The sequence below is a fragment of the Stomoxys calcitrans genome, chromosome 2 (genome assembly GCF_963082655.1).
Source record: "Stomoxys calcitrans chromosome 2, idStoCalc2.1, whole genome shotgun sequence".
In the NCBI taxonomy this organism is placed as follows: domain Eukaryota; kingdom Metazoa; phylum Arthropoda; class Insecta; order Diptera; family Muscidae; genus Stomoxys; species Stomoxys calcitrans.
The window spans coordinates 26,098,030-26,120,459 of NC_081553.1; the positions used below are offsets into that span (position 1 = coordinate 26,098,030).

General features: G+C 37.1%; 1 protein-coding gene across 8 annotated transcripts in view; it reads right to left on the reverse strand.

The window, feature by feature from the left end:
* Positions 1-1,414: 1,414 nt before the first annotated feature.
* Positions 1,415-22,430, reverse strand: part of LOC106092459 (homeobox protein 5) — a 159,160-nt gene continuing 138,144 nt past the window's right edge. For 2 of the 8 annotated variants that reach the window (XM_059361889.1, XM_013259328.2), the window contains exons 5-11: positions 20,830-21,047; positions 20,306-20,766; positions 19,848-20,246; positions 13,758-16,871; positions 10,871-11,035; positions 10,374-10,747; positions 1,415-4,665 (exon numbers count right to left, since the gene is read on the reverse strand). In XM_059361889.1, the coding sequence (XP_059217872.1) occupies positions 4,509-4,665; positions 10,374-10,747; positions 10,871-11,035; positions 13,758-16,871; positions 19,848-20,246; positions 20,306-20,766; positions 20,830-21,047 (4,888 nt within the window). In that variant the 3' untranslated portion in view covers positions 1,415-4,508. Of the gene's footprint in view, positions 4,666-9,412; positions 9,700-10,373; positions 10,748-10,870; positions 11,036-13,757; positions 16,872-19,847; positions 20,247-20,305; positions 20,767-20,829; positions 21,048-22,430 lie in introns of all 8 variants that reach the window. The other 6 variants (XR_009396900.1, XR_001222159.2, XR_001222158.2 and 3 more) reach the window with 6 other exon arrangements.

The window sequence follows — 22,430 nt, forward strand, 5'->3', positions numbered from 1 at the left end:
ATATTTACTATACTTCATATTCTTCTTTTTTGAGTAAAATAATTAAAATTTTAATTATTTTGTTTATGTTGGTTTTTGTCTAAATAAGAGCATCTTGTGTGTATTTGTTTTAAGAGAAAGAGACAGACATAGTGATAGATAGTAAATGTTTTACATACAACCATAGAAAATTGCTAAAGGATTAATTTTCGTAAATTTTTTACTTGAGGACGGGTAGGGGTTGTTTGAACGTGTTTTTTAACTAAATTTTAAGGGATTGTGAATAAAGTAATTATGAGTATAGATAAGTTAAATAAAATTGTAATATATTACTCATAAATATATATATTTTTTTTGGAAATATAAAATTATTTTTTATTTCAATGTAAATAAGACATAGATTTGAGCGGTTTGCGATAGTAATTCTGCTCTAAGTAAAACAAAATTATTGAAAAATTTCATAATTTTTTTGCGAAAGACTTAGGAAGCGAACTTTTTTTAAAAGCTTTGATAAATAATTTTACCAGATAAAATTGTTAACTATTCTTATATAGAATATTCTAAACTTATTTATCAAAGCTTTTGAATAATGATTTTATGATTTTTTTTTTTTTGTGAAAACGAAAGACTTAGGATGCGAACTTTATTTAAAAGCTTTAATAAATAAGTATAGAATATTCCATATAAGAAAGGTTAAACAATTTTACCAGATAAATTGGTGCACATTTCTATATAAGACATCAATGGGTAGCATCTGTGAAAGTGTCGAGAAGTAAGCATTACTCGTTTTGTTAAAGATAGAAAATACTAATATACTATTAATATAATTTTTGTGTAAGATACGAACTGTCATGACGAAATTGGATTCCATTAATAGGTGAAAATTCACTAAAATCGATGATAATTTTGGAAATATATTGACATCTATAATGGGGCATAACATGTAACAATTGGTAAGTATGTCCACGCAGGATATTTTTCTCTTGTGTCATGTAATAATGTCCATCTTAGCTTTAGCTAATGGATAAGTAATTCTCAAAAAAAAATAAACGCTCATTAATATTACCAAAAATTTGTGCGGGAATCAGCATTTAAGAAAAATTTTATCATGTGATTTCAATCTGAGGCGTGCAGGGTCATCCTAATCTATATGTTAAGGTGGGATTCAAAATATATATTATACTAGCATCCCGGCGGCCTGCTTTGCTACCCCCGTTTTTGATACCCCCTTTTTGGTGTAGAACTTCGGAAACCCCAGGTAGTCACTCAGTTTATAAGGTTATAACATTTTGTAATAACTGCGTATAAAGTGTCAGAAATCTGTTCCCTTCCGCATATATATATTGTTAAGATATAAATGAATCCAATTTTAAGCACGTTTGCTCAATCCATAAAGAAAGTAACATTTTGTTTGTTATAGAACCTAAATGTACGATTTAAAAAAAAATATTCTGTTCGCTCAAAATGTCTCATTAATTTTAAGAGCTTAAGATCACCGAGTAAAAAGGTACCATTTTGTATGTTTAGTACCTAAATGAATGAATTAACAACACTTCTTCGAACCGACCATTATATACTGTTAAGGTTTACTCGTAACCTAATTTTGAGTGCTTTAGCCCAATTCGTAAAGAATTCACCATTTTATACGTTTTAATACCTTATTGCACGATTTTGAAAAATTCGTTTGGTCGCCCAATATATATTGTAAAGTTGTACCTGTATCCGTTAAAAAAGTGAAATTTTGTAGGTTTGACTACCTAAATATACGAATAGAAAATATCTTCTAGTTGCCCAATATATTCTTTCAAGTTACCAATTAAACCGCAATTAGTATGTTTGCTGCCACGTGTCGAATATTTTATTTTTTTATCAAGACCGGATATTGTTTGTTAAATGGCTTAATTTGAGCAGTCCCTCTAGTTCCACTCCTTTTCGGCCGCTCAGCTTCTTTCGTCCCAGAATATCAAATCCCTAATCTTTTCCCAAAGTAGTTTAAGTAAAATCCAATATTTTTCAATCGACCCATAATTTCATCTTGGGGAGTTTCTTTGGGTGTGCCCAAATTTGGATATGACCTTCGCACTATACTTTCAAAAACTTTTTATTTGCGTTCCATATTATCACGGATGACCAATATGGGTTTATTGGTGACCCCAAATTTGAATATAAGATTCGCATTTTTAGTCCAATATTCTCCCGATCGGACAATATATCCCTTTGGCGGTTTCTGTGAGGGTAGTGCGCCCCTCAGATACCTATCCCTACTTTTAATCATTCGATCGTATTTCACTTCCAAATATAATACATTTTAGTATTATAACTTACATATTTTTTGCCTATGACGTTGAACGCCTGGGTTCGAATCCTGGCGAGAACATCAGAAAAAATTTTCAGCGGTGGTTTTCCCCTCCTAATTCTGGCAACATTTGTGGGGTATTGTGCCATGTAAAACTTCTCTCCAAAGAGGTGTCGTACTGCGGCACGCCGTTCGGACTCTATAGACGGCTATAAAAATGAGGCCCCTTATCATTGAGCTTAAACTTGAATCGGACTGCACTCATTGATTTGTGAGAAGTTTGCCCCTGTTCCTTAGTGGAATGTTCATGGGTAAAATTTGCATTTGCCTAATTTGTTTGAGTACTTGTGTCCAGCGATAATAATGTAAGTGCCTTTTGCTGTCACTGAATTTAGTAACCAAAATTAAAATAACATTTACATCAAAATAGTTTTTGTTGTAAAATCATAACGGCTTGAATTATAGCCGTACAAGCCGAAGGTGGAAACGGTCGTAAATTATCAATTCCCATTAAAAACTGAAAATGTCAAAATTTGGTACTTACGTCTTTTTGGCAGTTTGGGCACGATATGATAAACAAACGAAAAATGTGCGACATGAAAAAGATATGATCAGAGATGAGAAAACAAAAAAAATAAATAACTTGAAAATCCTTGAAAAATTGATTAAATAGATTAATCTATGATAACTACCCAATTGACATATTCATATAAGCTATCGTTGTGCTCTAATGGATTTAGCTATTCTTGTGATCTAATGGTTTCACTTCATTTCTAACTAAACATTTGTTTACTTAATGTATTCACGCTTTCACAGGGGAATTCAAACCCTTCTATGTATTTACTTACTTTACTTTAATTGGGATCGGAATAATTTGTCCTAATAGAAGACAGAATATTTGTTTTTGGGCAAGCAATATTTTCTCAGCCCTTGTTTTAACTAGAGCATAAGTTTTAGAATTTTTCGCAAACCTTTTGGAAGAAGAAAAGTAAAGAAACTAAATTAACATTACAAAACATTGAAATAGACTCTCACCGTTATGACCTAGGACCAGTAATCTTTGGCACATGATGTAGTAGATACAACTAAACTTAAACTATATTTTTGTTAAATAAACCTCTCTTATCTGTTTTTCTTTGATTATTGTTTTGTGTTTGGTTGATTGTTCTTGAAGATTCAAGAAAAATAAAGTGTCTTTTTGGCATTGTAAGTGTTGATAATCTAAGACTTAACAATTCTATATACAAACATACAAATGGAAGATAATTAAGAATTAAGTCACTTTCATAATAAATATAAGAATAAAAACATGAAACAACAATTATAGAAATCAATTGAAAAAGCTAGATAGATATTGTAAATACATACATAACTATTAGGAGGATTTGAAAATATTAAAAAAAAACATATATTATTTTTTTTATTTTTCCATAATTAAGCTTATATAGAAATGAAAAACATTGTGTTTTAATTCTTTAAATAAGTTTTACTTTCAATATATGTAGATGTATGTGTATGTGTGTGTGTATGTGTAATTATATCTCACTCTTTATCACTTGTAAGTATATTTAACATAAATAAATTAGAAATAGCAGAACATTTAAAGTGACCAGAGAAAATTAAATAGAACTTAAGAAGAAACGATTCGTGCCTAATATCATGTTATAGAACTACTTAATTATTGTTTTTAACTAAAAAATTTAGGCTAATTCATTTGGTTTTTATTTGTTTGAGTTTTTAAATGTCATTTATTGATATTCTTTTTTTTTTGTATTTGGAGCTGTTTGGTTTAAGTAATCGATGTGAAGACGATTTCCGAAATGCTGACTTACAGATATTAACAATATTAAAATTGTTTGTTAATCTCTCAGTGGATTTCCAGTTTTTTTTTTTATTTTAAATTATTTGCTTGCCATTCTTGTGAAGAGTTTCAACAAAATAAATTAGTAGAATACTAAAATGTATTTAATAGTAATAAATGTGTTGGGTTTAATTTAGTTTGAGTGTTGTTGTGGTTTGTGTTTTTCTCTTTTCAATGGCGATTGTCATTTAACTTTTGCTACACAATGTATTTGGGTTTAATATATTTTTTTTCTTTATGATTTTTCTGTTGTGGTTGTTCTTTGTTAATTGTTAGGAATTCTGAATTTTCTTGACTTTGTATTTGTATTTTTGCTGCTACTCTTGTTGCAGTTTGCATTTGATTTTTGTTGTATTTCTATTGAAATCTCTGTTATGGTTGTATTGACTGTTGTTGTTGCTGTTGATTATGGTGCTGTTGCTGTTGCAGGGCTTGATTTTGATTATTAGCAATTTGTACCGAGGTTTCATTGTCCGTAACACGATGGGTCTTCATGTGGGCACTACGACTTTTGATTTTACTGAATACTCTAGAAATTAGAAACAGAGAACATATGGAAAATACACATACGACATAATGTTTGGTTTATAGAGAGATTCTAAAAAAAATGTAAAGAAGGCATCTAAATATGAAAATAGAGTTGTTAAAGCATAGCAAGTTTATAGACATTTAGTTGAGAAAGCCATTTCTATTAATTACTAATGATTTTAAAGCATGCCTTAGGGTAAAAAAATACAATACAAGCTTGTATTCGATATCTTCTTTTTTATACAAAATATAGAGAGTTCAGAACTTATTCATGCTCATTTTATGTAGTGAAGATTTTTTACTTATCTGTAACATATTATTTTGAATAGACCTAGACAGTTCTTGGTGTCGAAATTTAGAAATAAGAATTAAGTGAATGAAAATAAATTAAAGGGCCAAGTGAAGAACTAATAAGAAAAAAGATGTGAAAAGCCAAAAATATTGATTGAAAAATTTTTTCCTTTTTATTGCCTAGAAAATAATAGAAAAGAAGTAACAAGTAAGAGCGCGCTAAGTTCGGCCGGGCCAAATCTAATATATTCTCCACCATGGACTGCGTATGTCGAGTTCTTTGCGCAGTATCTTTTTTTTTTTAGGCAAACAAAGAATAATGAATAAGGGCGGAGGAGGAGGAACAATATCATGTTATAGTCCGATTCAGGGCTAAAAAAGAAAAATCGGGAGATCGGTTTATATAGAAGCTGTATCAAGCTTTAGATCGATTCAGACCATATTGCACACGTATATTGAAGGCCATGGGAGAAGCCGTTGTACAAAATTTCAGCTAAATCGGATGAGAATTGTGCTCTCTAGAGGCTCAAGAAGTCAAGATCCCAAGATCGGTTTATATGGCAGCTATATTAGGTTATGGAACGATTTCGACCACATTATGCACAAATGTTGGAAGTGATATCAAAACGTGCAAAATTTCAAAATGTCAAATCGGATGAGAATTGCGCTCTCTAGAGACTCAAGAAGCCAAGAAAAGCCAAGACCCAAGATCGGTTCATATGGCAGCTATATCCAAACATGGATCGATCTGACCCATTTACAATCCCAACCGACTTACACTAATAATAAGTATTTGTACAAAATTTCAACCTTTACTCCTCTTTTGCTCCTTCGAAAGTAAGCGTGCTTTCGATAGACAATCGGACGGACATAGCTAGTTCGAGTTAAAATGTCAAGACGATCAAGAATATATATACTTTTTGTTGTCGTACACTCATATTTTAAGGCGTAAAAAACACAAAGGCGAAATTAGTATACCCCCATCCTATGGTGGAGGGTATAAAACGTATTAAGTTAGGCTAATACACCCTGGAGGCCAACGTAGCGCAGAGGTTAGAATGGTCGCCTATGACGCTGAAAGCCTGGGTTCGAATACTGGCGAGACCATCAGAAAAAATTTTCAGCGGTGGTTTTCCTCTCCTAATGCTGGCAACATTTGTGAGGTACTATGCCATGTAAAATTTCTCTCCAAAGAGGTGTCGCACTGCGGCACGCCGTTTGGACTCGGCTATAAAAAGGAGGCCCCTTATCATTGAGCTTAAAACTTGAATCGGACTGCACTCATTGATATGTGAGAAGTTTGCCCCTGTTCCTAAATAGAATGTTCATGAGCAAAATTTGCAATTTGCAATACACCTTGTACCATAATTTGCCAAGTTCTTTGGAAGATTGCATTGTCAAGTCAAATCGATAGATCAGGTTGAATAGGTGCAATATGGGGATTTCTGGAAATAGGTTTATATAGGAGTGATAACACGATATCGACAGATTCGGATCATACTGGGAGGGGCTTAATACAGCTCACTGTGGCAAATTCCAGAAAATCGGTTAAGTTATTTTGAAAATAGGGAGCAGATATTAATCCGCCCCATGGTTACATGGGGCGGATTTCCTTTGAGAAAGTACCCATTCCTTTGGGAAAGGGTAGTTTTAGTAATTTTCTTTTGCGAAAGAACCCATTCCTTTGGGAAAGGGTAGTTTTAGTAATTTTCCTATGCGAAAGTCTTGTTTTACTACACTTTCCTTTAAGAAATGGTAGTTTTAGTAACCTTTCCTGTAGGAAAGAGTAGTTTAAGTACCATTTCCTTCGGGAAAGGGTAGTTTTAGTATCTTTCCTATGCAAAAGGGTAGTTTTACCACATTCTTCTTCAAGAAATGTTAGTTTTTCCCAAAGAAAAGGGTAGTTTTAGTACCTTTCCCTTTGGCAAAGGGTAGTTTTAGTACCCTTTCCTTTGGGAAAGGGTAGTTTTAGTGCCCTTTCTTGTGAGAAGGGGAAGTTTTAGTATCCTTTCCTTTGGGAAAGGGTAGTTTAAATACCCTTTTCTTTGCGAAAGGGTAGTTTTAGTACCCTTCTCTTTGGCAAAGTGTAGTTTTAGTACCCTTCCCTTTGGCAAAGGGTAGTTTTAGTGCTCGTTCTTTTGGGAAGGGGTAGTTTTTGTATCCTGTCTCCTGGGAAAGGGTAGTTGTAATACCATTTTCTTTGTGAAGGGGTAGTTTAGTATGCTTTCCTTTGCGAAAAAGAAATTTCCCGAAGGAAAGGGTATTTGTAGTACTTTCTTTTGGGAAAGGGTAGTTTTAGTACTCTTTCTTTAGGGAAAGAGTAGGTTTAGTACCCTGATGTTCTGGTCCTCGTGGCTAGAAAAATATGGCTGTGTTATCATTAAACAATTTTCGATATCATATTCAGTATGGATTATACATTGTCTGAGCATTTATTTATTTGAAGTTCAATCCGGTTGGAGCTACAATGTAATATAAGGGACGTTGAATAATATAAGAACGCTTTTTGACTTGATGACCCGGTGGCCTTTCTGGTTTACTCTGAAGTAAAAATTTGACTTGACTTGTTGAAGGTTGTGCGACCACTGTCATGCGGAGGTCACAGTCAATTAAATATGTGATGGAGTGGTTAACGAAGTTTGAAATATCATCTGAAATAGCGAGACAGCCATCAAAACTCTTAAAATCGTATTTTCCTGTCGTAGATCTCTCATCAAAATTACTGAGCAAATGAAAATTCAAGTGTGTTGACTTGCAAGCTACAGAGACTGGCTTACCAGATAAAGCTGAGTATTCTGTTTAGTCGGCGAAAAGTTGGCTAAAAATAGGCGGAAAAGTTATAGTGAGTTATAGTGAGGAAAATGACAAAAAACTATTATAGAGGCAACACTTAAAACTATTGCCGAAATCATTTTTGCTTGTTTTATTGCTTTCAGTGGTTCGTTTTTCTTTATTTATTTGGGGAAAAGTATATAAAATATAGAAAAGAAAAAGTGCAAATAATGAAACGCGTTTTGCTATGGAAACAAAAACATTTGATTGCTGTCAAATTTTCCTCGTGAAACAATTAAAAATTTCAGACGCTATTCCAAAAGCAGAACAGACTACCAACCTGTTCTGCTGTTCTTTAAGATGGTTCACAAATGGGCAACGGATGGCAAATTATCAAAAATTAGAGGCTGTCGATGCTCTAACATTAAATGGCCTAACATGCACTTGAAGATGTTTATTGCATTGTAGTTGTTGCCGTCACAGACTGATACGAAAACCTGTGGAAAGACTAAAGGTTGTAGGTAACAATTTCTGTAGTGGTTGTGTTGTTGCGGAGGAAAAGAAAACTTAAGAGCAACTTCTATAAAAGGATTCCGAGAGTTGGTTATTTAAAAAACTTTTCTGAACTAGTGGATGTGAAGATTTGCAAATTTTTAGGCCCTTTATATTGATCTTTTTGGTTTGAAAGAAGGCATTTGCTTCCTCTTAGACCAAAATATCTAAATTGACTATACCTAAACTAAGGCCATGTCTAAACACCCAGCCCTTTTTTGACACTTGTATAGAAGGATCTCTGCTTTTAAATGGCAGTATTTCTGACATTGGAGATTCCTTTACTTGTGTAAAGCCGATAGAAGACGAGCTTTGAAAGTAACCCAACCTGAAGTTTTTTTAAAAACATTGTTTTTCACATTTAGACCTGAAATGTCTCTGAACAAAGGGAATATTTTGGAATTTTTTAAAATTCTGGACTCAATGACTAATAAAAAGTATGTCACAATTAATTCAGCCTTCTTATGGTCTTAAGTATAATAGTAATATAGATGGTGTCAAAGTTCTCGTAACACATTTGAAAATTCTTCGGGAATTTTGCATATGTACAGGGTCATGTCGCTTTAAGTTGGGATTTTTTATGGTAATTCGCTTGTGAATAAATACTATCGATTCCGAGAATGATTTAATAGAAGATCAAAGCTTCCTTGCTTAAAATAAATATGTTTATTTAAAAATAGCACCCTTTATTTCAGGGGATTAACCCGCTCAATTATAGCATCATATATATATGGTGTTGAGAATATAAATTGTATGACAGAGTTTTAAAGAAAGGGAAAGAAAGTTTAAATATAGCTTTGTGCTAGATTAGTATGAAGGATTGAGGAATAATGTACATCTAGACCTGAAGTGAAGTAAAATCCAATTCGATTATTAAACGTTCCAATGATTCGAAAATAAACGAACTTCAGCGAAAAATCTTGATTGTATTTACAAAAGTTAATAGAATGTTGGTTTTTTTGGTTGAAGGATTAAAAATGCGCAAAAATTTTCCAAAACAAACTATAAAAGAACATATGAACAAAATTGGGATTAGAAAACTGTTTGTGATCAAAAGAGATTTTTTTTTGATGTTGGAAGGGTGAAAAAAGAAGGTAACTGAAACAAAGCCATTATTTCATTTAAAAACTTACTATTCAATGCAATCCAAGTTGAGGATGAGATCGAGATTAGAACAACTCACACACACATTGTTTTGAATTTGTCTACGGATCGTTCATAACTGATTGGGTCTTTAGAATAGAGTGGAAGTTTATCGACTCGATTCATTATTGATTGATTGCTTTTTGTTTTTTTTTTTTTGGCTTTTTTTTTGGTTTGGGCTGAATAACGGATGTTTTGGTTTTGTTGTCTTTTCAAATGCGCTGAACAGCGCATTTAACGATTTTGATTAAAAACTTCTATGAGCTGTGAATTTTCGCTTTATTTTTTTTTTTGTTTTGTTTTTGGTTTTTTTTATATAAATACAAAAAAAAAAGAAAATACGTAGTGAAAAATACAACAACAAGTAAATAAACAACAATTATTATTATTATATATGTATGTTTTAGTTATGGTATATATGTTGTATATGTTTTTTAACAAAAAAAAAATGCTAAAGGCAACAATAATTGAATGGCCAGTATCTGGGTTTATCTAAATATATCAACTTTTTACATACAGGGTTTTGAAAGCCAAGGGCAAACTCAACTACGAGGCAAACATAACTCAAATCATGAAACTCAAAACTGAACTGAAGAATGAACGCAAGAAAAGGAAACACAACATCACACAAAAACTAAGGCCAACGTGCTTGCTGTTGTTGTTGCTTGCTGCTGTAAAGTCTAAGACTTGTTGGGTATAACACAAACGCAAACAAAACTCAAGAAACACAAACCAGGAAACGGTTATGACCGAAACCGAAAATCATAAATCGAACAATAACTTCAACACAATTTTCTCAAAATTCACTTAAATGCGTTCACTATACGAGTACGTATGTATATGCTAAAAGGATTTGATCCTTTTTTGATGTTTTTTTTTCATATAACAAAATTTTTTATTGTTGTTGAAATGAATAATGAGGAAGGATAATTTGAGTTGGGGGAATCTTACTTGCCGCACACCTTGCAGGGGAATTCGGTTATGTCTTTATTGGCATTATTGGGATCTTTGGCAGCCGCAGCCCCTGCATGATTGCCATTGGCCTGATTAGTGGTGCCAGTGCTAGCACCAACACTACCACTGGCGCTATGCAAGGGATTGCTGTGCTGGTGCTGATTGCTGGCGTGATTAGCGGAGCCTTGCGTGGATGCTGTTGCATTGGGATTAGTGGTGCTATTATTGGAGGTGCTAGCATGTTGGCTGTTGTTGCTGTTGCTACTGTTGTTGTTACTATTATTGTTACTGTTATTATGTTGGCTTTGCAGATTGCGACCGTAGGTATGTATGCGAGTATGACCATGCAGGGCGGCTTTTGATGAAAAGCTCTGCAAGTATGGGGGCAGTATGCATGATTTTGTTTTTATTATAATAGAGTGTTAATTGAGGGGGGGATAAAAGCTTGGGTATTAGGGGGGATTTAATTGTGCTGACGAGTGTTGCTTACTTACCGCTGAACAATCGGGAATTTCACATACATAGGGCTTGGGATCGGCTGCATGATGATTCGTTTGGGGAGGTGTTTCTGTTTTCAGGTGGGTCACTTTATAGTCCACACATAATTTTTTCCAGAAATAATACATTTGTACACATTCACCTGTGGATTTCGTTCCGAGCTGCAAGAAAGTATGGAAAGATAACAAAACAAAGTTCAAGTTTTTCTTTTAATGTAAGCAGAAATTTAAAAGTCATATTTCATTCAAATAACAAATGAGAGATTCCTAAATTTTAGATTATTTGGAAACAAGCCTAAAAAGCTTTAAGTCGGATTCGGGTCATGTCTAGCATAGGTTATAGTCTGCAGTTTATAATAATAAATATAATAATATATAATAAACAGTTTAGTCCACTTAAATAAGATAGCGATAAAACCTTCTATTTCAACTCTTGAAACAGTTTTCAATAAGATTTTAAGAAAAAGTGAAACTCCTTTTTTGCCATTGCGGGAACGTACACAGTAGATGTTCTATAGTTTCTCTTCAAAGACGTCCTAATAGCTTCCGAAGAAGTTGTTTCTTGCAACCTTGAACATAGAGTAAAGTGATAGATCTCTTCTTTTTATGATGAAGCATCCCAAGGCAGCCGGTTGTACGTACCGGATTGACCCGATGAAGTCCTTCATCGACAAGGGCTGCCGCCTCAGTGTACAATACACTGCTATAACAACAATAATATGATAAGGCATCATAGGAGCACATAGGCGGCCACCGTAGCGCAGAGGGTAGCATGTCCGCCTATGACGCTGAAAGCCTGAGTTCGAAACCCGGCGTGAACATCAGCAAAAAATTATCTGCGGTGGTTTTTCCTTCCTAGTGCTGGAGACAGTTCTGCTCCATAATGGCAAAAAAAAAATTCAAAATTTGCCCATGAACATTCTACTAAGGAACGGGGGAAAACTTCTCACATATCAATGAGTGCAGTCCGATTCAAGTTCAACCTCAATGATAAGGGGCCTCCTTTTTATAGCCGTCCGAACGGCGTGGCGCAGTGCGACACCTCCATGAAGAGAAGTTTTACATGACTTAGTACCTCACAAATCTTGTCAGCATTAGGAGGGGAAAACCGTCGCTGTAAATTTTCTTGATGGTCTCGCCAGGACTCGAACCCAGGCGTCCAGCGTCATAGGCGAACATGCTAGTTTCTGCGCTACGATGGCCTCCATAATGGCAGCCATGTAAAAACTTCTTCCCAAAGAGGTGTCGCACTGCGGCACGCCGTCCGGACTGGGCTGTAAAAAGGAGGTAATCATTGAGCTTAAACTTGAATTGGGCAGCACTTATATAGCTTAGTGGAATGTTCAGGGCAAATTTACATTTTTTGTTTTGCATTTGCGTCTTAAATTTGGGGCGTTCATAGGTATACGTCATTCGTTGCCCTAAGGGCTTAATCTTAAAGCACTGGCTTACACAACGCTGGAGTCATATCCGCAGACATTATTGTAGTAGCCACACAAGTTCCGGTCCATAGGTTTGATGGCCGCCGGACATTGTTTTTTTAAGGCGCCAATAATTCACCATATCAAGCATCATAGGCATTCAGTACTTAAGCAAGAAACTGAGCTTTCCAGCCTCTTACAGAGTCACTCAATTTGATACCGCTGGTTTTTCGCGACTCCATGTGCTACTACTCCTTATGGAGCATTCCACTACCCGCAACCTGTAGACAAGCCCGGTAGGTCCCAGCTATGCTACTCATGGTAACTATGAACGCAGATCGAAGCTCGCATTTTCGGTCTGTGTGGTTCTCATAGTCAACAGTCAGACCAAGAGTTCGAAGGCCTGTAGAGTTCAATAAGGTTTTTCCCAGGTAGTGTTCTCTTCCCGATTCTATTTAACCTCTACCTCTTCAAGCTTCTTCCAACTTCTACTAATGCGTGGACATGGTTCACTTCTCTATTATGGCCTTAATTCGTGATCACATAAAAAAAATTTCATTAAAAACCTATAAAAAAATCGATATTTGGTATGTAAACTTTAAATTGACTGTATCTCCTAACTTTATGCCCTAGAGGGAATTGGTTTTCTCGATGTCTGTCCATGCTACTGTAATCTACGATAGGGCAAGAATCAAGAACAAAGTTCTCATATCTTTGGCTGCAGCACATGATGAAATGGATAATGGCAGTCCGGTAATGAATATGCAGATAATCATTCAACACAGGACCTCATGACACTAATCGCCCCTTTATTGAAATCCCCGGTGAAACATAATCTAAATGAACAGTCAGTTTGGACCATTTTAAGGGTTACCATAAGGTTGAAAACAACATTTCGCTTAAATCGGATACGGGGGAGGGAAGGCTATTCAGGAGATCGGTTTATATGGTTCTAGAACGATTGAGACAATACTTACTACAGATGTTGGAAGTCATAATAAAACACTTTGTTCAAAATTTCAACCAATTCGGAAAATCGGTAACATATGGAAGCTATATTAGGTTATACACTGAATGGAACCAAACTATATACCTTATGTTGGAAGTGGTAACAGAACACTAGGTGCAAAATTTCAGCATAATCAAATAATAATTGCAGCTTTGAAAAGCTAAAGAAATCAAGTCGAAGGATTTTTTTATATGGGATCTATATCCAAATCTGAACCGATATGACTCATTTTCAATCCCTAATGACTTTCATAAATAGAAATTATCTGTGCAAATTTTCTAGCTGCTAATTATAAGTGTTCGACCGCCATCATAAATTCCACAGACGGACATGGCTATGCAACTTAGAATGTGAAGATAAACAAGAATATCTATACTTTATAGTGTACTATACTTTGTATACCCCCATCTTATGGTGGTGGGAATATAAATAATAATCATAAAAATCCACTTACCTCTTTGGAAATTCTACTAAACTCTTTGCCATGCCTCTCCAATCCCTTGAGGAAACATTCCAATTCCTGTGATGACCATTTCATTTGGAATGAGTTCGATTGTTTTTGCAAAAGACTTAGAACAGCTGTGGCGGTATTTCCTTGAGCCTCCAATAGGGTTTTGAGGGCCACCTCTTCTGTATGGCTGCCCAAGGGCACGGCAGATGATTTACTCAAATCAATGAAACGCATTAAAATCTTCTCATCACTCTGGCAATCGGGGTTCCACATCAAATCTGAGGTGGGCGTTTCTTCCATCTCATCCATGTTTTGGCGTTCATTGAGGGCAGGTATTGAGGCTTGATATGCTGAACCCAAATTCACCTTAGACTCATCGGAAAAGTCCACTAAACCCACGGGATCATCATCGAAATCATCGAAATTATCAAAAGTCAAGAGGGAACAACCCAATTGCTTGAGCACATTGCAATATAAACCGCTACCCTTACGCTCTGGATTGAGTATGGGTGAGGGAGTGTAATGAGTGCGCGAGGGTTTGCGTAATTTCGATTTATATGGCGACAGAGCCTGATATTTGGAATAGGCAGGCTGGCCCGCGGAGGATGAGTCCACAAATGAATGATGACCACCGGCTTTCAAGCGTCTTTTAAGTATTGAATTTGTCTGATTCGACAATGGTTGTAGCGAGTGCACATTTGAGTTGGCGGGTTGATGGTAACTTGACTGATTCTTGACTAGTTTGTTGGTTGTCTGTTGTTGTTGTTGTTGTTGCAGCAATATACTGGGATTGTTATCGGGGTTCTGTTCTAATTTAATTTCAACTTTGTCGGTGGTACCACTGGTGGCATATATTATCGGTTGCATTAAGGCCTCATTAAGAGAGTTTAGATGATTGGAGGTGTTCGTCGGGTTGTTGTTTGTGGTGGAAGAAGCCATAAATTGCTGCGTCTGCTGCTGATGCTGGTGGTGGTGTTGTTGGGATGTCTGGGAAGAAGGATTTTGTGAGTTTTGTACTTGTGGTGGTATTGTTTGTACATTGTAGTGAATCGTTGTTGTCGCATTCGGGTTGGTGACCAAGCCATTCGAGGGTAGATTCAATATCAATTGATTCATTTCGCTGGTGGACACCTGTGGGGCAGAGTCCAAGGCCAGCTTCAGGTGGCTGGGCTGTTGACTTTGGCTGGTAGTTGGATTCGCTGGTGTTTGGGGGAAAATAAGATTTTGTTGCAACAACTGCTGTTGTTGTTGCAGCTGTTGTTGCTGAGGAATGTGTTGGATTTGTTGCTGTTGCTGCTGCTGTTGTTGTTGCTGCATGGAATTGATTATCTTCAATTGTCCCCCAAAGTCTCTGGGCGACGATGAGAGTAGGGGATCCTCGGAGTTGGGCATCATTTGCGACTGCAGACTCAAACCGGGCAGGTAATACAAATCTATGATATTCTCCTGTTGACTTTCACAGTTCAAATTGATCTGATCCTCGGTGAGCACCTCTCTCAAAACCTCCTTTACTTCTTCGGCTGAGCCTATGCCGCTGGTGAAAAAGGATTCGGAGAGTGGGGAGGTGGCATTGCGCGAATCATTGAGAAACTCTTGATCCTCATCCAGAAATGAGAGATTGGCTTCGGCAAATTCCCTTAGGTCACATTCAGTATCGGGTCCCCCCGAGCCACTTAAAAGGTCCTCCACCTTGATGTTGGCATCAAAGGAATGATCCTCCAGAACACTTTTTAATTTTAAAATTTTATCACTGTCCGACTCTTCGTTGTGCACACTGCTGCCGCTGCTATTCAACAGGGATTCATTGAAGAAAATATTCTGGTTATCACTAAAATGGTGGGTGTCCTCAATGTAGGGCGAGGTTTGAGTGACATTTTCATGGCTGCTGGGCGGTGTGGGATAGGCCAGTGGTGAGTGTAAGGGTGAACTAAGGCTGGAGGCAAACTGTTGATGTTTCAGATCTCCTCCACCAGCGGGCAGATTCAGACTGTGGGCCCTCAAATTATTTTGGCTAAGAGCTGAATTCTGTATGATGAGTTCTTTGGAATGGAAATGTTGGAAATTGGGAAGAGTTTGGGTGGTTTGACAGCTATTCTGATGCTGCTGCGTCTGCTGCTCAATGCTGCCGGCATTACCGTTTTCCATCTTGACATCGATGATCTCAAATTGTTCGGAATGTTCAGAGGTTGCTGAGTTGGTGTCGTTCGCTTTCAACGGTTCTCCGGCTTCACTTAGCAGCTGCATGGTATCCACAGTCTGCAGCAACATCTCCGCCTCACCCACATTATAGACCTCCGAGTCTCCAAAGAGGCCACTGCCATCACTAGTGTAAGTCACTGTATACACCTCACTGTTGCTGTCCGTACCTTGGGCTATGGTCAACGATAGAGGTGTACCATCGGCCAGGGTAACATTGGTGGCATTGCCGATTTGCAAATGTTCCGTTTCGAGGGGTTTCTTTAATTTGCCCTTGGTCGAAACCACCTGAACCTCTGAGGGTATTATGACACTGCAGTTATTTTTATTGGTAATGATTTGACGGGACACCCCACCCAAGGGAACATTAGGATTTGTCTGTTTCTGAGTGACTGCTATGCGTGTGCCACGCTTCAACAGTTCAATAAGGGTCGAATCCTTGGGGTCTGTCGATGTGGAACGGGTTGTCGTTGTATTTATCGTTGTTGCTGCTGCTGCTGTTGACACAGATATTGATGCCTGGGAGCTATTGACTGCCAAGGCTTTCGTTGAATTGGACGTGACCGCAGAGGTCGTTGTGGACGAGGTGTTGGTACCCACACCTATATTAGTCATTGTCTTTTGTTGCTGCTGTTGTTGTTGTTGCTGCTGCTGGTGCTGTTTAGTGCTGTAAATCTCTATGCTTTGGGGCAAATTCATATCCTGCACCTGTATATAGGTTTTGGTGGCATTTTTGATTGTGGATGTCGTAGCCATGGCTTGATTGGAATTCTGTGTTTGTTGCTGGGACCCATTCGAGTTGCTGACACTTTGTTTGGGATTTAGAAAACTATCTAAATCGCTAATTGAGCGTCGTATATGGGTTGTGGGATTGTTTTGAGCCGAATTGTTTGAGGGTGGTGCTGGTACTACAAAGGCTCCCTGAAAAAGAAAACCAAAATTTCATAAATGTTGAATCTTGGTAAGAAAAACAATTGAATGCAGGTTAAGTACGGCTGTTCCGAATCTTATATACAAGGTTTATGTAGGCAGAAGCTAAATAAAGATATTGAGGACCTTTGACAAGAAATCCTCACCGATTTTTACTTTTGGTTAAGAATTACTTTCAATTTGTTCTCAAGATCTCAAATCGAGAGTTCATATTATATGGTAAATCGGAAAATAATTGGAGCTATATCAGGTTATAGTCCGATTGTGATCATACTAGACAAAGGTATTACAGGTCATAAGAGAAGTTAATGTGCAAAATTTCAGCCAAATTGGATTATAATTGCTCTAGAGACTCAAGAAGTCAAATCGGGGGTTAGGATGATATGGGAGCTATATCGGGTTATAGACTGAAGAAGTATCCCCTGTTCCTTAATTGAATGTTCATGTGAAACTTATTATTTAGTCTAGGGGTTCAAAAAGTCAAATCTGAAGATCGGCTTATATGAGAGCTAAATCAAGATGAAATCCGATTCTGATCATAATTGACACAAATTTAGCAAGTCAAATTTGAGCCAAATTTAATAATAATTGCGCCCTCTAGTGGTTGAAGAAATCAAATTAGGAGATTGGTTTATATGGGAGCTGTATCAGGTTATAGACCGATCCGGATCATACTTGGCACAGATAAGAGAAACCATCACACGCCATCATAAAATTATTGCGCCCCCAAGAGGCTCACAATGCAAATCTGGTGATCGGTTATATCAAGTTATAACCTGATCATACTTGACAGAGAAATGATATGTCATAACAGAAGTCGTCGTGTGAAATTTCAATCAAATTGGAAAATAATTACGCACTCTAGAGGCTCAAGAAGTCAAATCTGGAAATCGATTTAGGCTTACGAAGTCAAATCTGAAGATCAGTTTATATGCTAGTTCTATCAATTTATAATTCGACTCTGATCATACTTGATACAGATATGATAGGTCTTAAGAGAAGTCATAGTTCATTGTGTTTCATCCAAATCGGATAAGAAATGTGCTCTGTAGAGGCTCAAGAGGATAAATCTGGATATCGGTTTATGTGGGAGCTATATAAGGTTATAATCCAATTCAGATAATAGTTGACACGGATAGTGCAAGTCATAAGAGAAGTCATCATGCATTGTGTTGCATCCAAATCGGACAAGAAATGGGCCCTCTAGAGGCTTAAATATTCAAATTAGGAGAACGGCTTATATGGGAGCTACATGAGCTCCTAGACCGATTCCAATCATTCTTTCAGCTAGCTTTGCTCGTTCGTAAGTTAGGACGTTTTCGACAGACGGACGGACACAGGGACATGGCTAGATTGGCTTAAAATATCATGACGAATTTTATCAGCCATCATAAAATTATTGCGCCCCCTAGAGGCTGAAATCCCAAATCTGGGGATGGGTTTATATACAAGCTATATCAAGTCATAATCTGATCATATTTGACACGGATATGATAGGTCATAACATAAGTCGTAGTGTGAAATTTCAACCAAATTGGAATATAATTACGCATTCTAGAGGCTCAAGAAGTGAAATCTGGAAATCGATTTATGTGAGAGTTATTCGAAGTAGTATTGCGCCCTGTAGAGGCTTATGAAGTAAAATCTGGAGATCGGTTTATACGCGATTTCTATCAAGATATAATCCAACACATGTATGATAGATTATAAGAGAAGTCATCGTTCATCGTTATTCATCCAAATAGGCTCCAGAGGACAAATCTGGAGATCGGTTTATGTGCGATCTATATAAGGTTATAATCGAATTCTGCTAATAGTTGACACACATATTGCAAGTCATAAGAGAAGTCATCGTGGATAGTGTTTCATCCAAATCGGACAAGAAATTGGCCCTCTAGAGGTTCAAAAATTCAAATTAGCAGCTATATAAGCTTATAGACCGATTCCAATCACACTTTCAGCTAGCTTTGCTCGTTCTTAAGTTAGCACGTTTTCGACAGACGGACGGCTAGATTGGCTTAAAATATCATGACGATCAAAAATCAATGGCGTTTTAGACCAATATACTGAGGTGTTCCCAACAGAATGTCTAGATTAGTATAACTCCAAACCTATGCACAGTGGGATGGAGAAAAAATTTGTGGAAATAAAAAGATATCATCACTATATTTGAGAGGCTTATAGCTGACGTTTTAACCAGTTGATGTTGAAAATTTTAGGGCCCTAAAAGGTCTGGAGCCCATTGGTAGGCCTTCAAAGTTGGTCACACGCATTTTTGAACTGATAAAGATATCATCACGAAATTTTAGATGGTTATAGCTGAGGTTTAAACAAGGGCACTAAAAGGTCCGGGGTCCATTGGTGGGCCTTTAAAGTTGATCACCTCGACCCTATTTTTTTCAAAATGTTTTATATGCTGGAAAGTGCTCGCCACAAAAAACATGCTTTAATTTGCGGGATATGTTTTATGGGGTTCAAGAAATTGAACTAATATTTTTTTTTAATTTTCGAAGAGGCTGGTCCCTCATTTTGTTACTTGTGAAGTCATTTTTTAACCGATTTTAAATATTTTGACTGGAAAAATTCTCCGAGTTCTCAAAACGCAAAGCTGCACTTGTTTGTTACCCCAAGTGGTCCCTTATTATGGGTAACAAATTTTTTGCGCCATCCAAGTATTGAGGTCTCTACGGCCATTTTACTAAAAAATACCAATTTTGCAAACATCTTCTCTCAGTGTGGGGATTTTGGGTATTTTCATCAGGAAATGTTACCAAAATGTATACTTATTTTTTTGGAAAGATATTCGACTACAATATACTCAGCTATTACCATCTAAAATTTCATGATGATATCTTTATCATTTCAAAAGTGGCAGACTTATTTCCATATTTTTTTTTACCATCCCACTATTTTATGGTGGGGAGTACAATAATCTAAAATGTCTTGGGAGCTTTAATTCACACTCACCTTATTCAAATCCTTGCTACGCTTGCTAATAATTTTCTCCTCTATCAAGGCCCTAACCCCTATGCTTGCCGTCTGTAGGGGTGGTCCATTGTTTTCCTTTTTCTCATTTTTCTTGGTTTCGGGATCCTTCTTAAAATAGCCACCATGCAAACGCATATGGCCATTGAGGGCGGGTACGTTTTTGAATTTGCGATGACATAAATTACACTCCACAGGTTTTTGATCGATTTTGACCAAGTTAAAGAGATTGGGATTCATGGCATTATTAAGATCCAACTCGATTTCTTCCTCCTTCACCTTAGCTGTGACTACGGGTGGGGTTTCTTGACTGCTACCGCCACCGCCAGTATCGTGGGGAATTTCATCCACCGTAATGGCAACATTTTGTGAGGAATTAAGCTGAAAAGAAACACAATGTAGCCTGGGAATATTTAAAATTTATTGCCTTGTTTCCTTACCAATTGCATATTCCATGTTCTCGGTCTGGGTGTCTGAACTTGGCCACCTCCTGCCGACATTTGAGGTTGGGGATTTGTATCGATTTTATAGGATTGGGAACTAGTGGGTGAGGATACGGTCACCTGTGCCGTTGTCTGTTTGGTTTGTCGCATAATTTTACTGATCAAATCCAATTGTTCACGTGTCAGACCATCTCCTTCTAAATTGCCACTGTTATCTGTCAAGGTAATGGTGGCTCCTGCTGGTGCCCCCGATGTTATGCTGCTGGTCGAGGACATTGTTGATGAGGTCGAATTCGAGGTGGGTGACAAAAGTGTTACTCCGGTTGTTTTCAGTGGGACATTTAAAGCTTTTAATTCTTCTTCAGTAAGAGCTAGACCAGTGGCGGCATCTACCACTGTGCCTCCATTTGAGAGATAAGTTCCTAGGCAGGTGGCACCATCTGGTGAACTGGCATCGCCTGAAATTTGAAAATCTAATATAAATGAATGATTCATCTTCAGCCTACTTCTTCAACTTTTACCATTAGCTGTTGCTGGTGATAAACTAAGATTGGAATTGGAATTATTGTTGGTTGTTGCAGCCGCCGATAAGGTTTGATTTTGGTGTGGTGTTATAATGCCCGCGTGATGATTTTCGGTATGTCTACGTAGGGAACGTGCGTCACAGTATGATTTGCCACAACCTTCTGCTTTACATTCGTATGGCTTTTTGTTCCGATGTGTCATCATATGCCCATTTCTACAAAGATGTGAAAAAGAAGAAGTTAGACAAGATGTAGTTAGGGTTTTCCCCAAGGTTTGACTTTTTCGTCAACTAAATCTCTAAGAAATACTAGAGTTAAACAAAAGCCAAGAAAATGTGTTGCGCTAAGGCTGACCTATATGCTTGAATAAAACAGGCGTTTAAGGTCTACAATTTGAGACAATTTTGGATTTTCAGAAGTTGTAAACTCTCTTAAGTCTCTGTATGACTTCTCTTCTTTATTTTCATATTAGCATCCTTATATACATAATTCGAATAAAATACACATTTATGCGGAACATGCGTCAAGATCGATGTGGCAAACGTTTAATCCCGTGATCAAGGCTTGAAGCCTGAGTACAATCGTCCGCACATAATATGATCTCGATTCCGCTTGGAGAGTGGAGTGCCCAAGATGCCACCCCACATTAAGAAACTTCCCGTTTTATTTTATGGATTTTCGACTTGAACTTGTCGGTGATGTCCTTAAAAAATCGTGACGTGAGGGGGCCCGCGCTATTTGACCTTTGTCAACCACTCTACTTACGGTACAGAAATTATTTTGCAAATGTTTAGAGATTCCGTTGGGTCCACAGTCATGAATTTGACTCCCGGCACATGGCTATTATTCAGCATCAGTTTGGGTCCCAGCCCATAAGACAGAGCCAAGGAGGTGACATTTGTAATTTCGTCTACGGTAAATTGTGATGGTTGTTCATCGGCTTGGAGACAACGGATCCTTACCGTTCGGGATGATCAATAAATTGGCGTTTCCTGGGCATTTCTTTAGATCAGTTACTGATATAATGTCAAAAGTGTTATGTTACAATACAGAGGATTTACATTGTTCGAAGTCAAAAACGCCAATTGCGATGACGACGACGCTTGTGTCGGCATTTCCTGTGACGGCATCGCTGGCACAACACATGTAGTTAGTGTGACTCTACTCCCGTATTGGCGTCAAAACAGAATACGATCGGAAATACAATCACCCATGCTGGATGAGGTAATGACAAAGCAAAAACAACCGAAATTCGGCAATGAACAATCTTTCAGGGCAATGAAAATTTTCACATATGTTGGTTAATCATTTACAATTTTGTAAAAATATATCTATCTGTTCCAAATTGGAAGAACTTTTCATTTGATTTTCTCGATCCCACTGTGCGATGAATTGGTTTAACATATCGTACAGAGGGGTATGCCGCCGAGAGAATTATGTTTTCTGAATACTAAAAGCGAGGGAATGTACACCCCTGAAAAATATTATAGCGGACCCTAAACCATACTCAACATTGAAGTCAAAGGGCCTAACACAGCTTTCAGTGCCAAATTTTAGCTAATTCGGGTAATACATGCGCCTAATGGGGACCCAAGAAT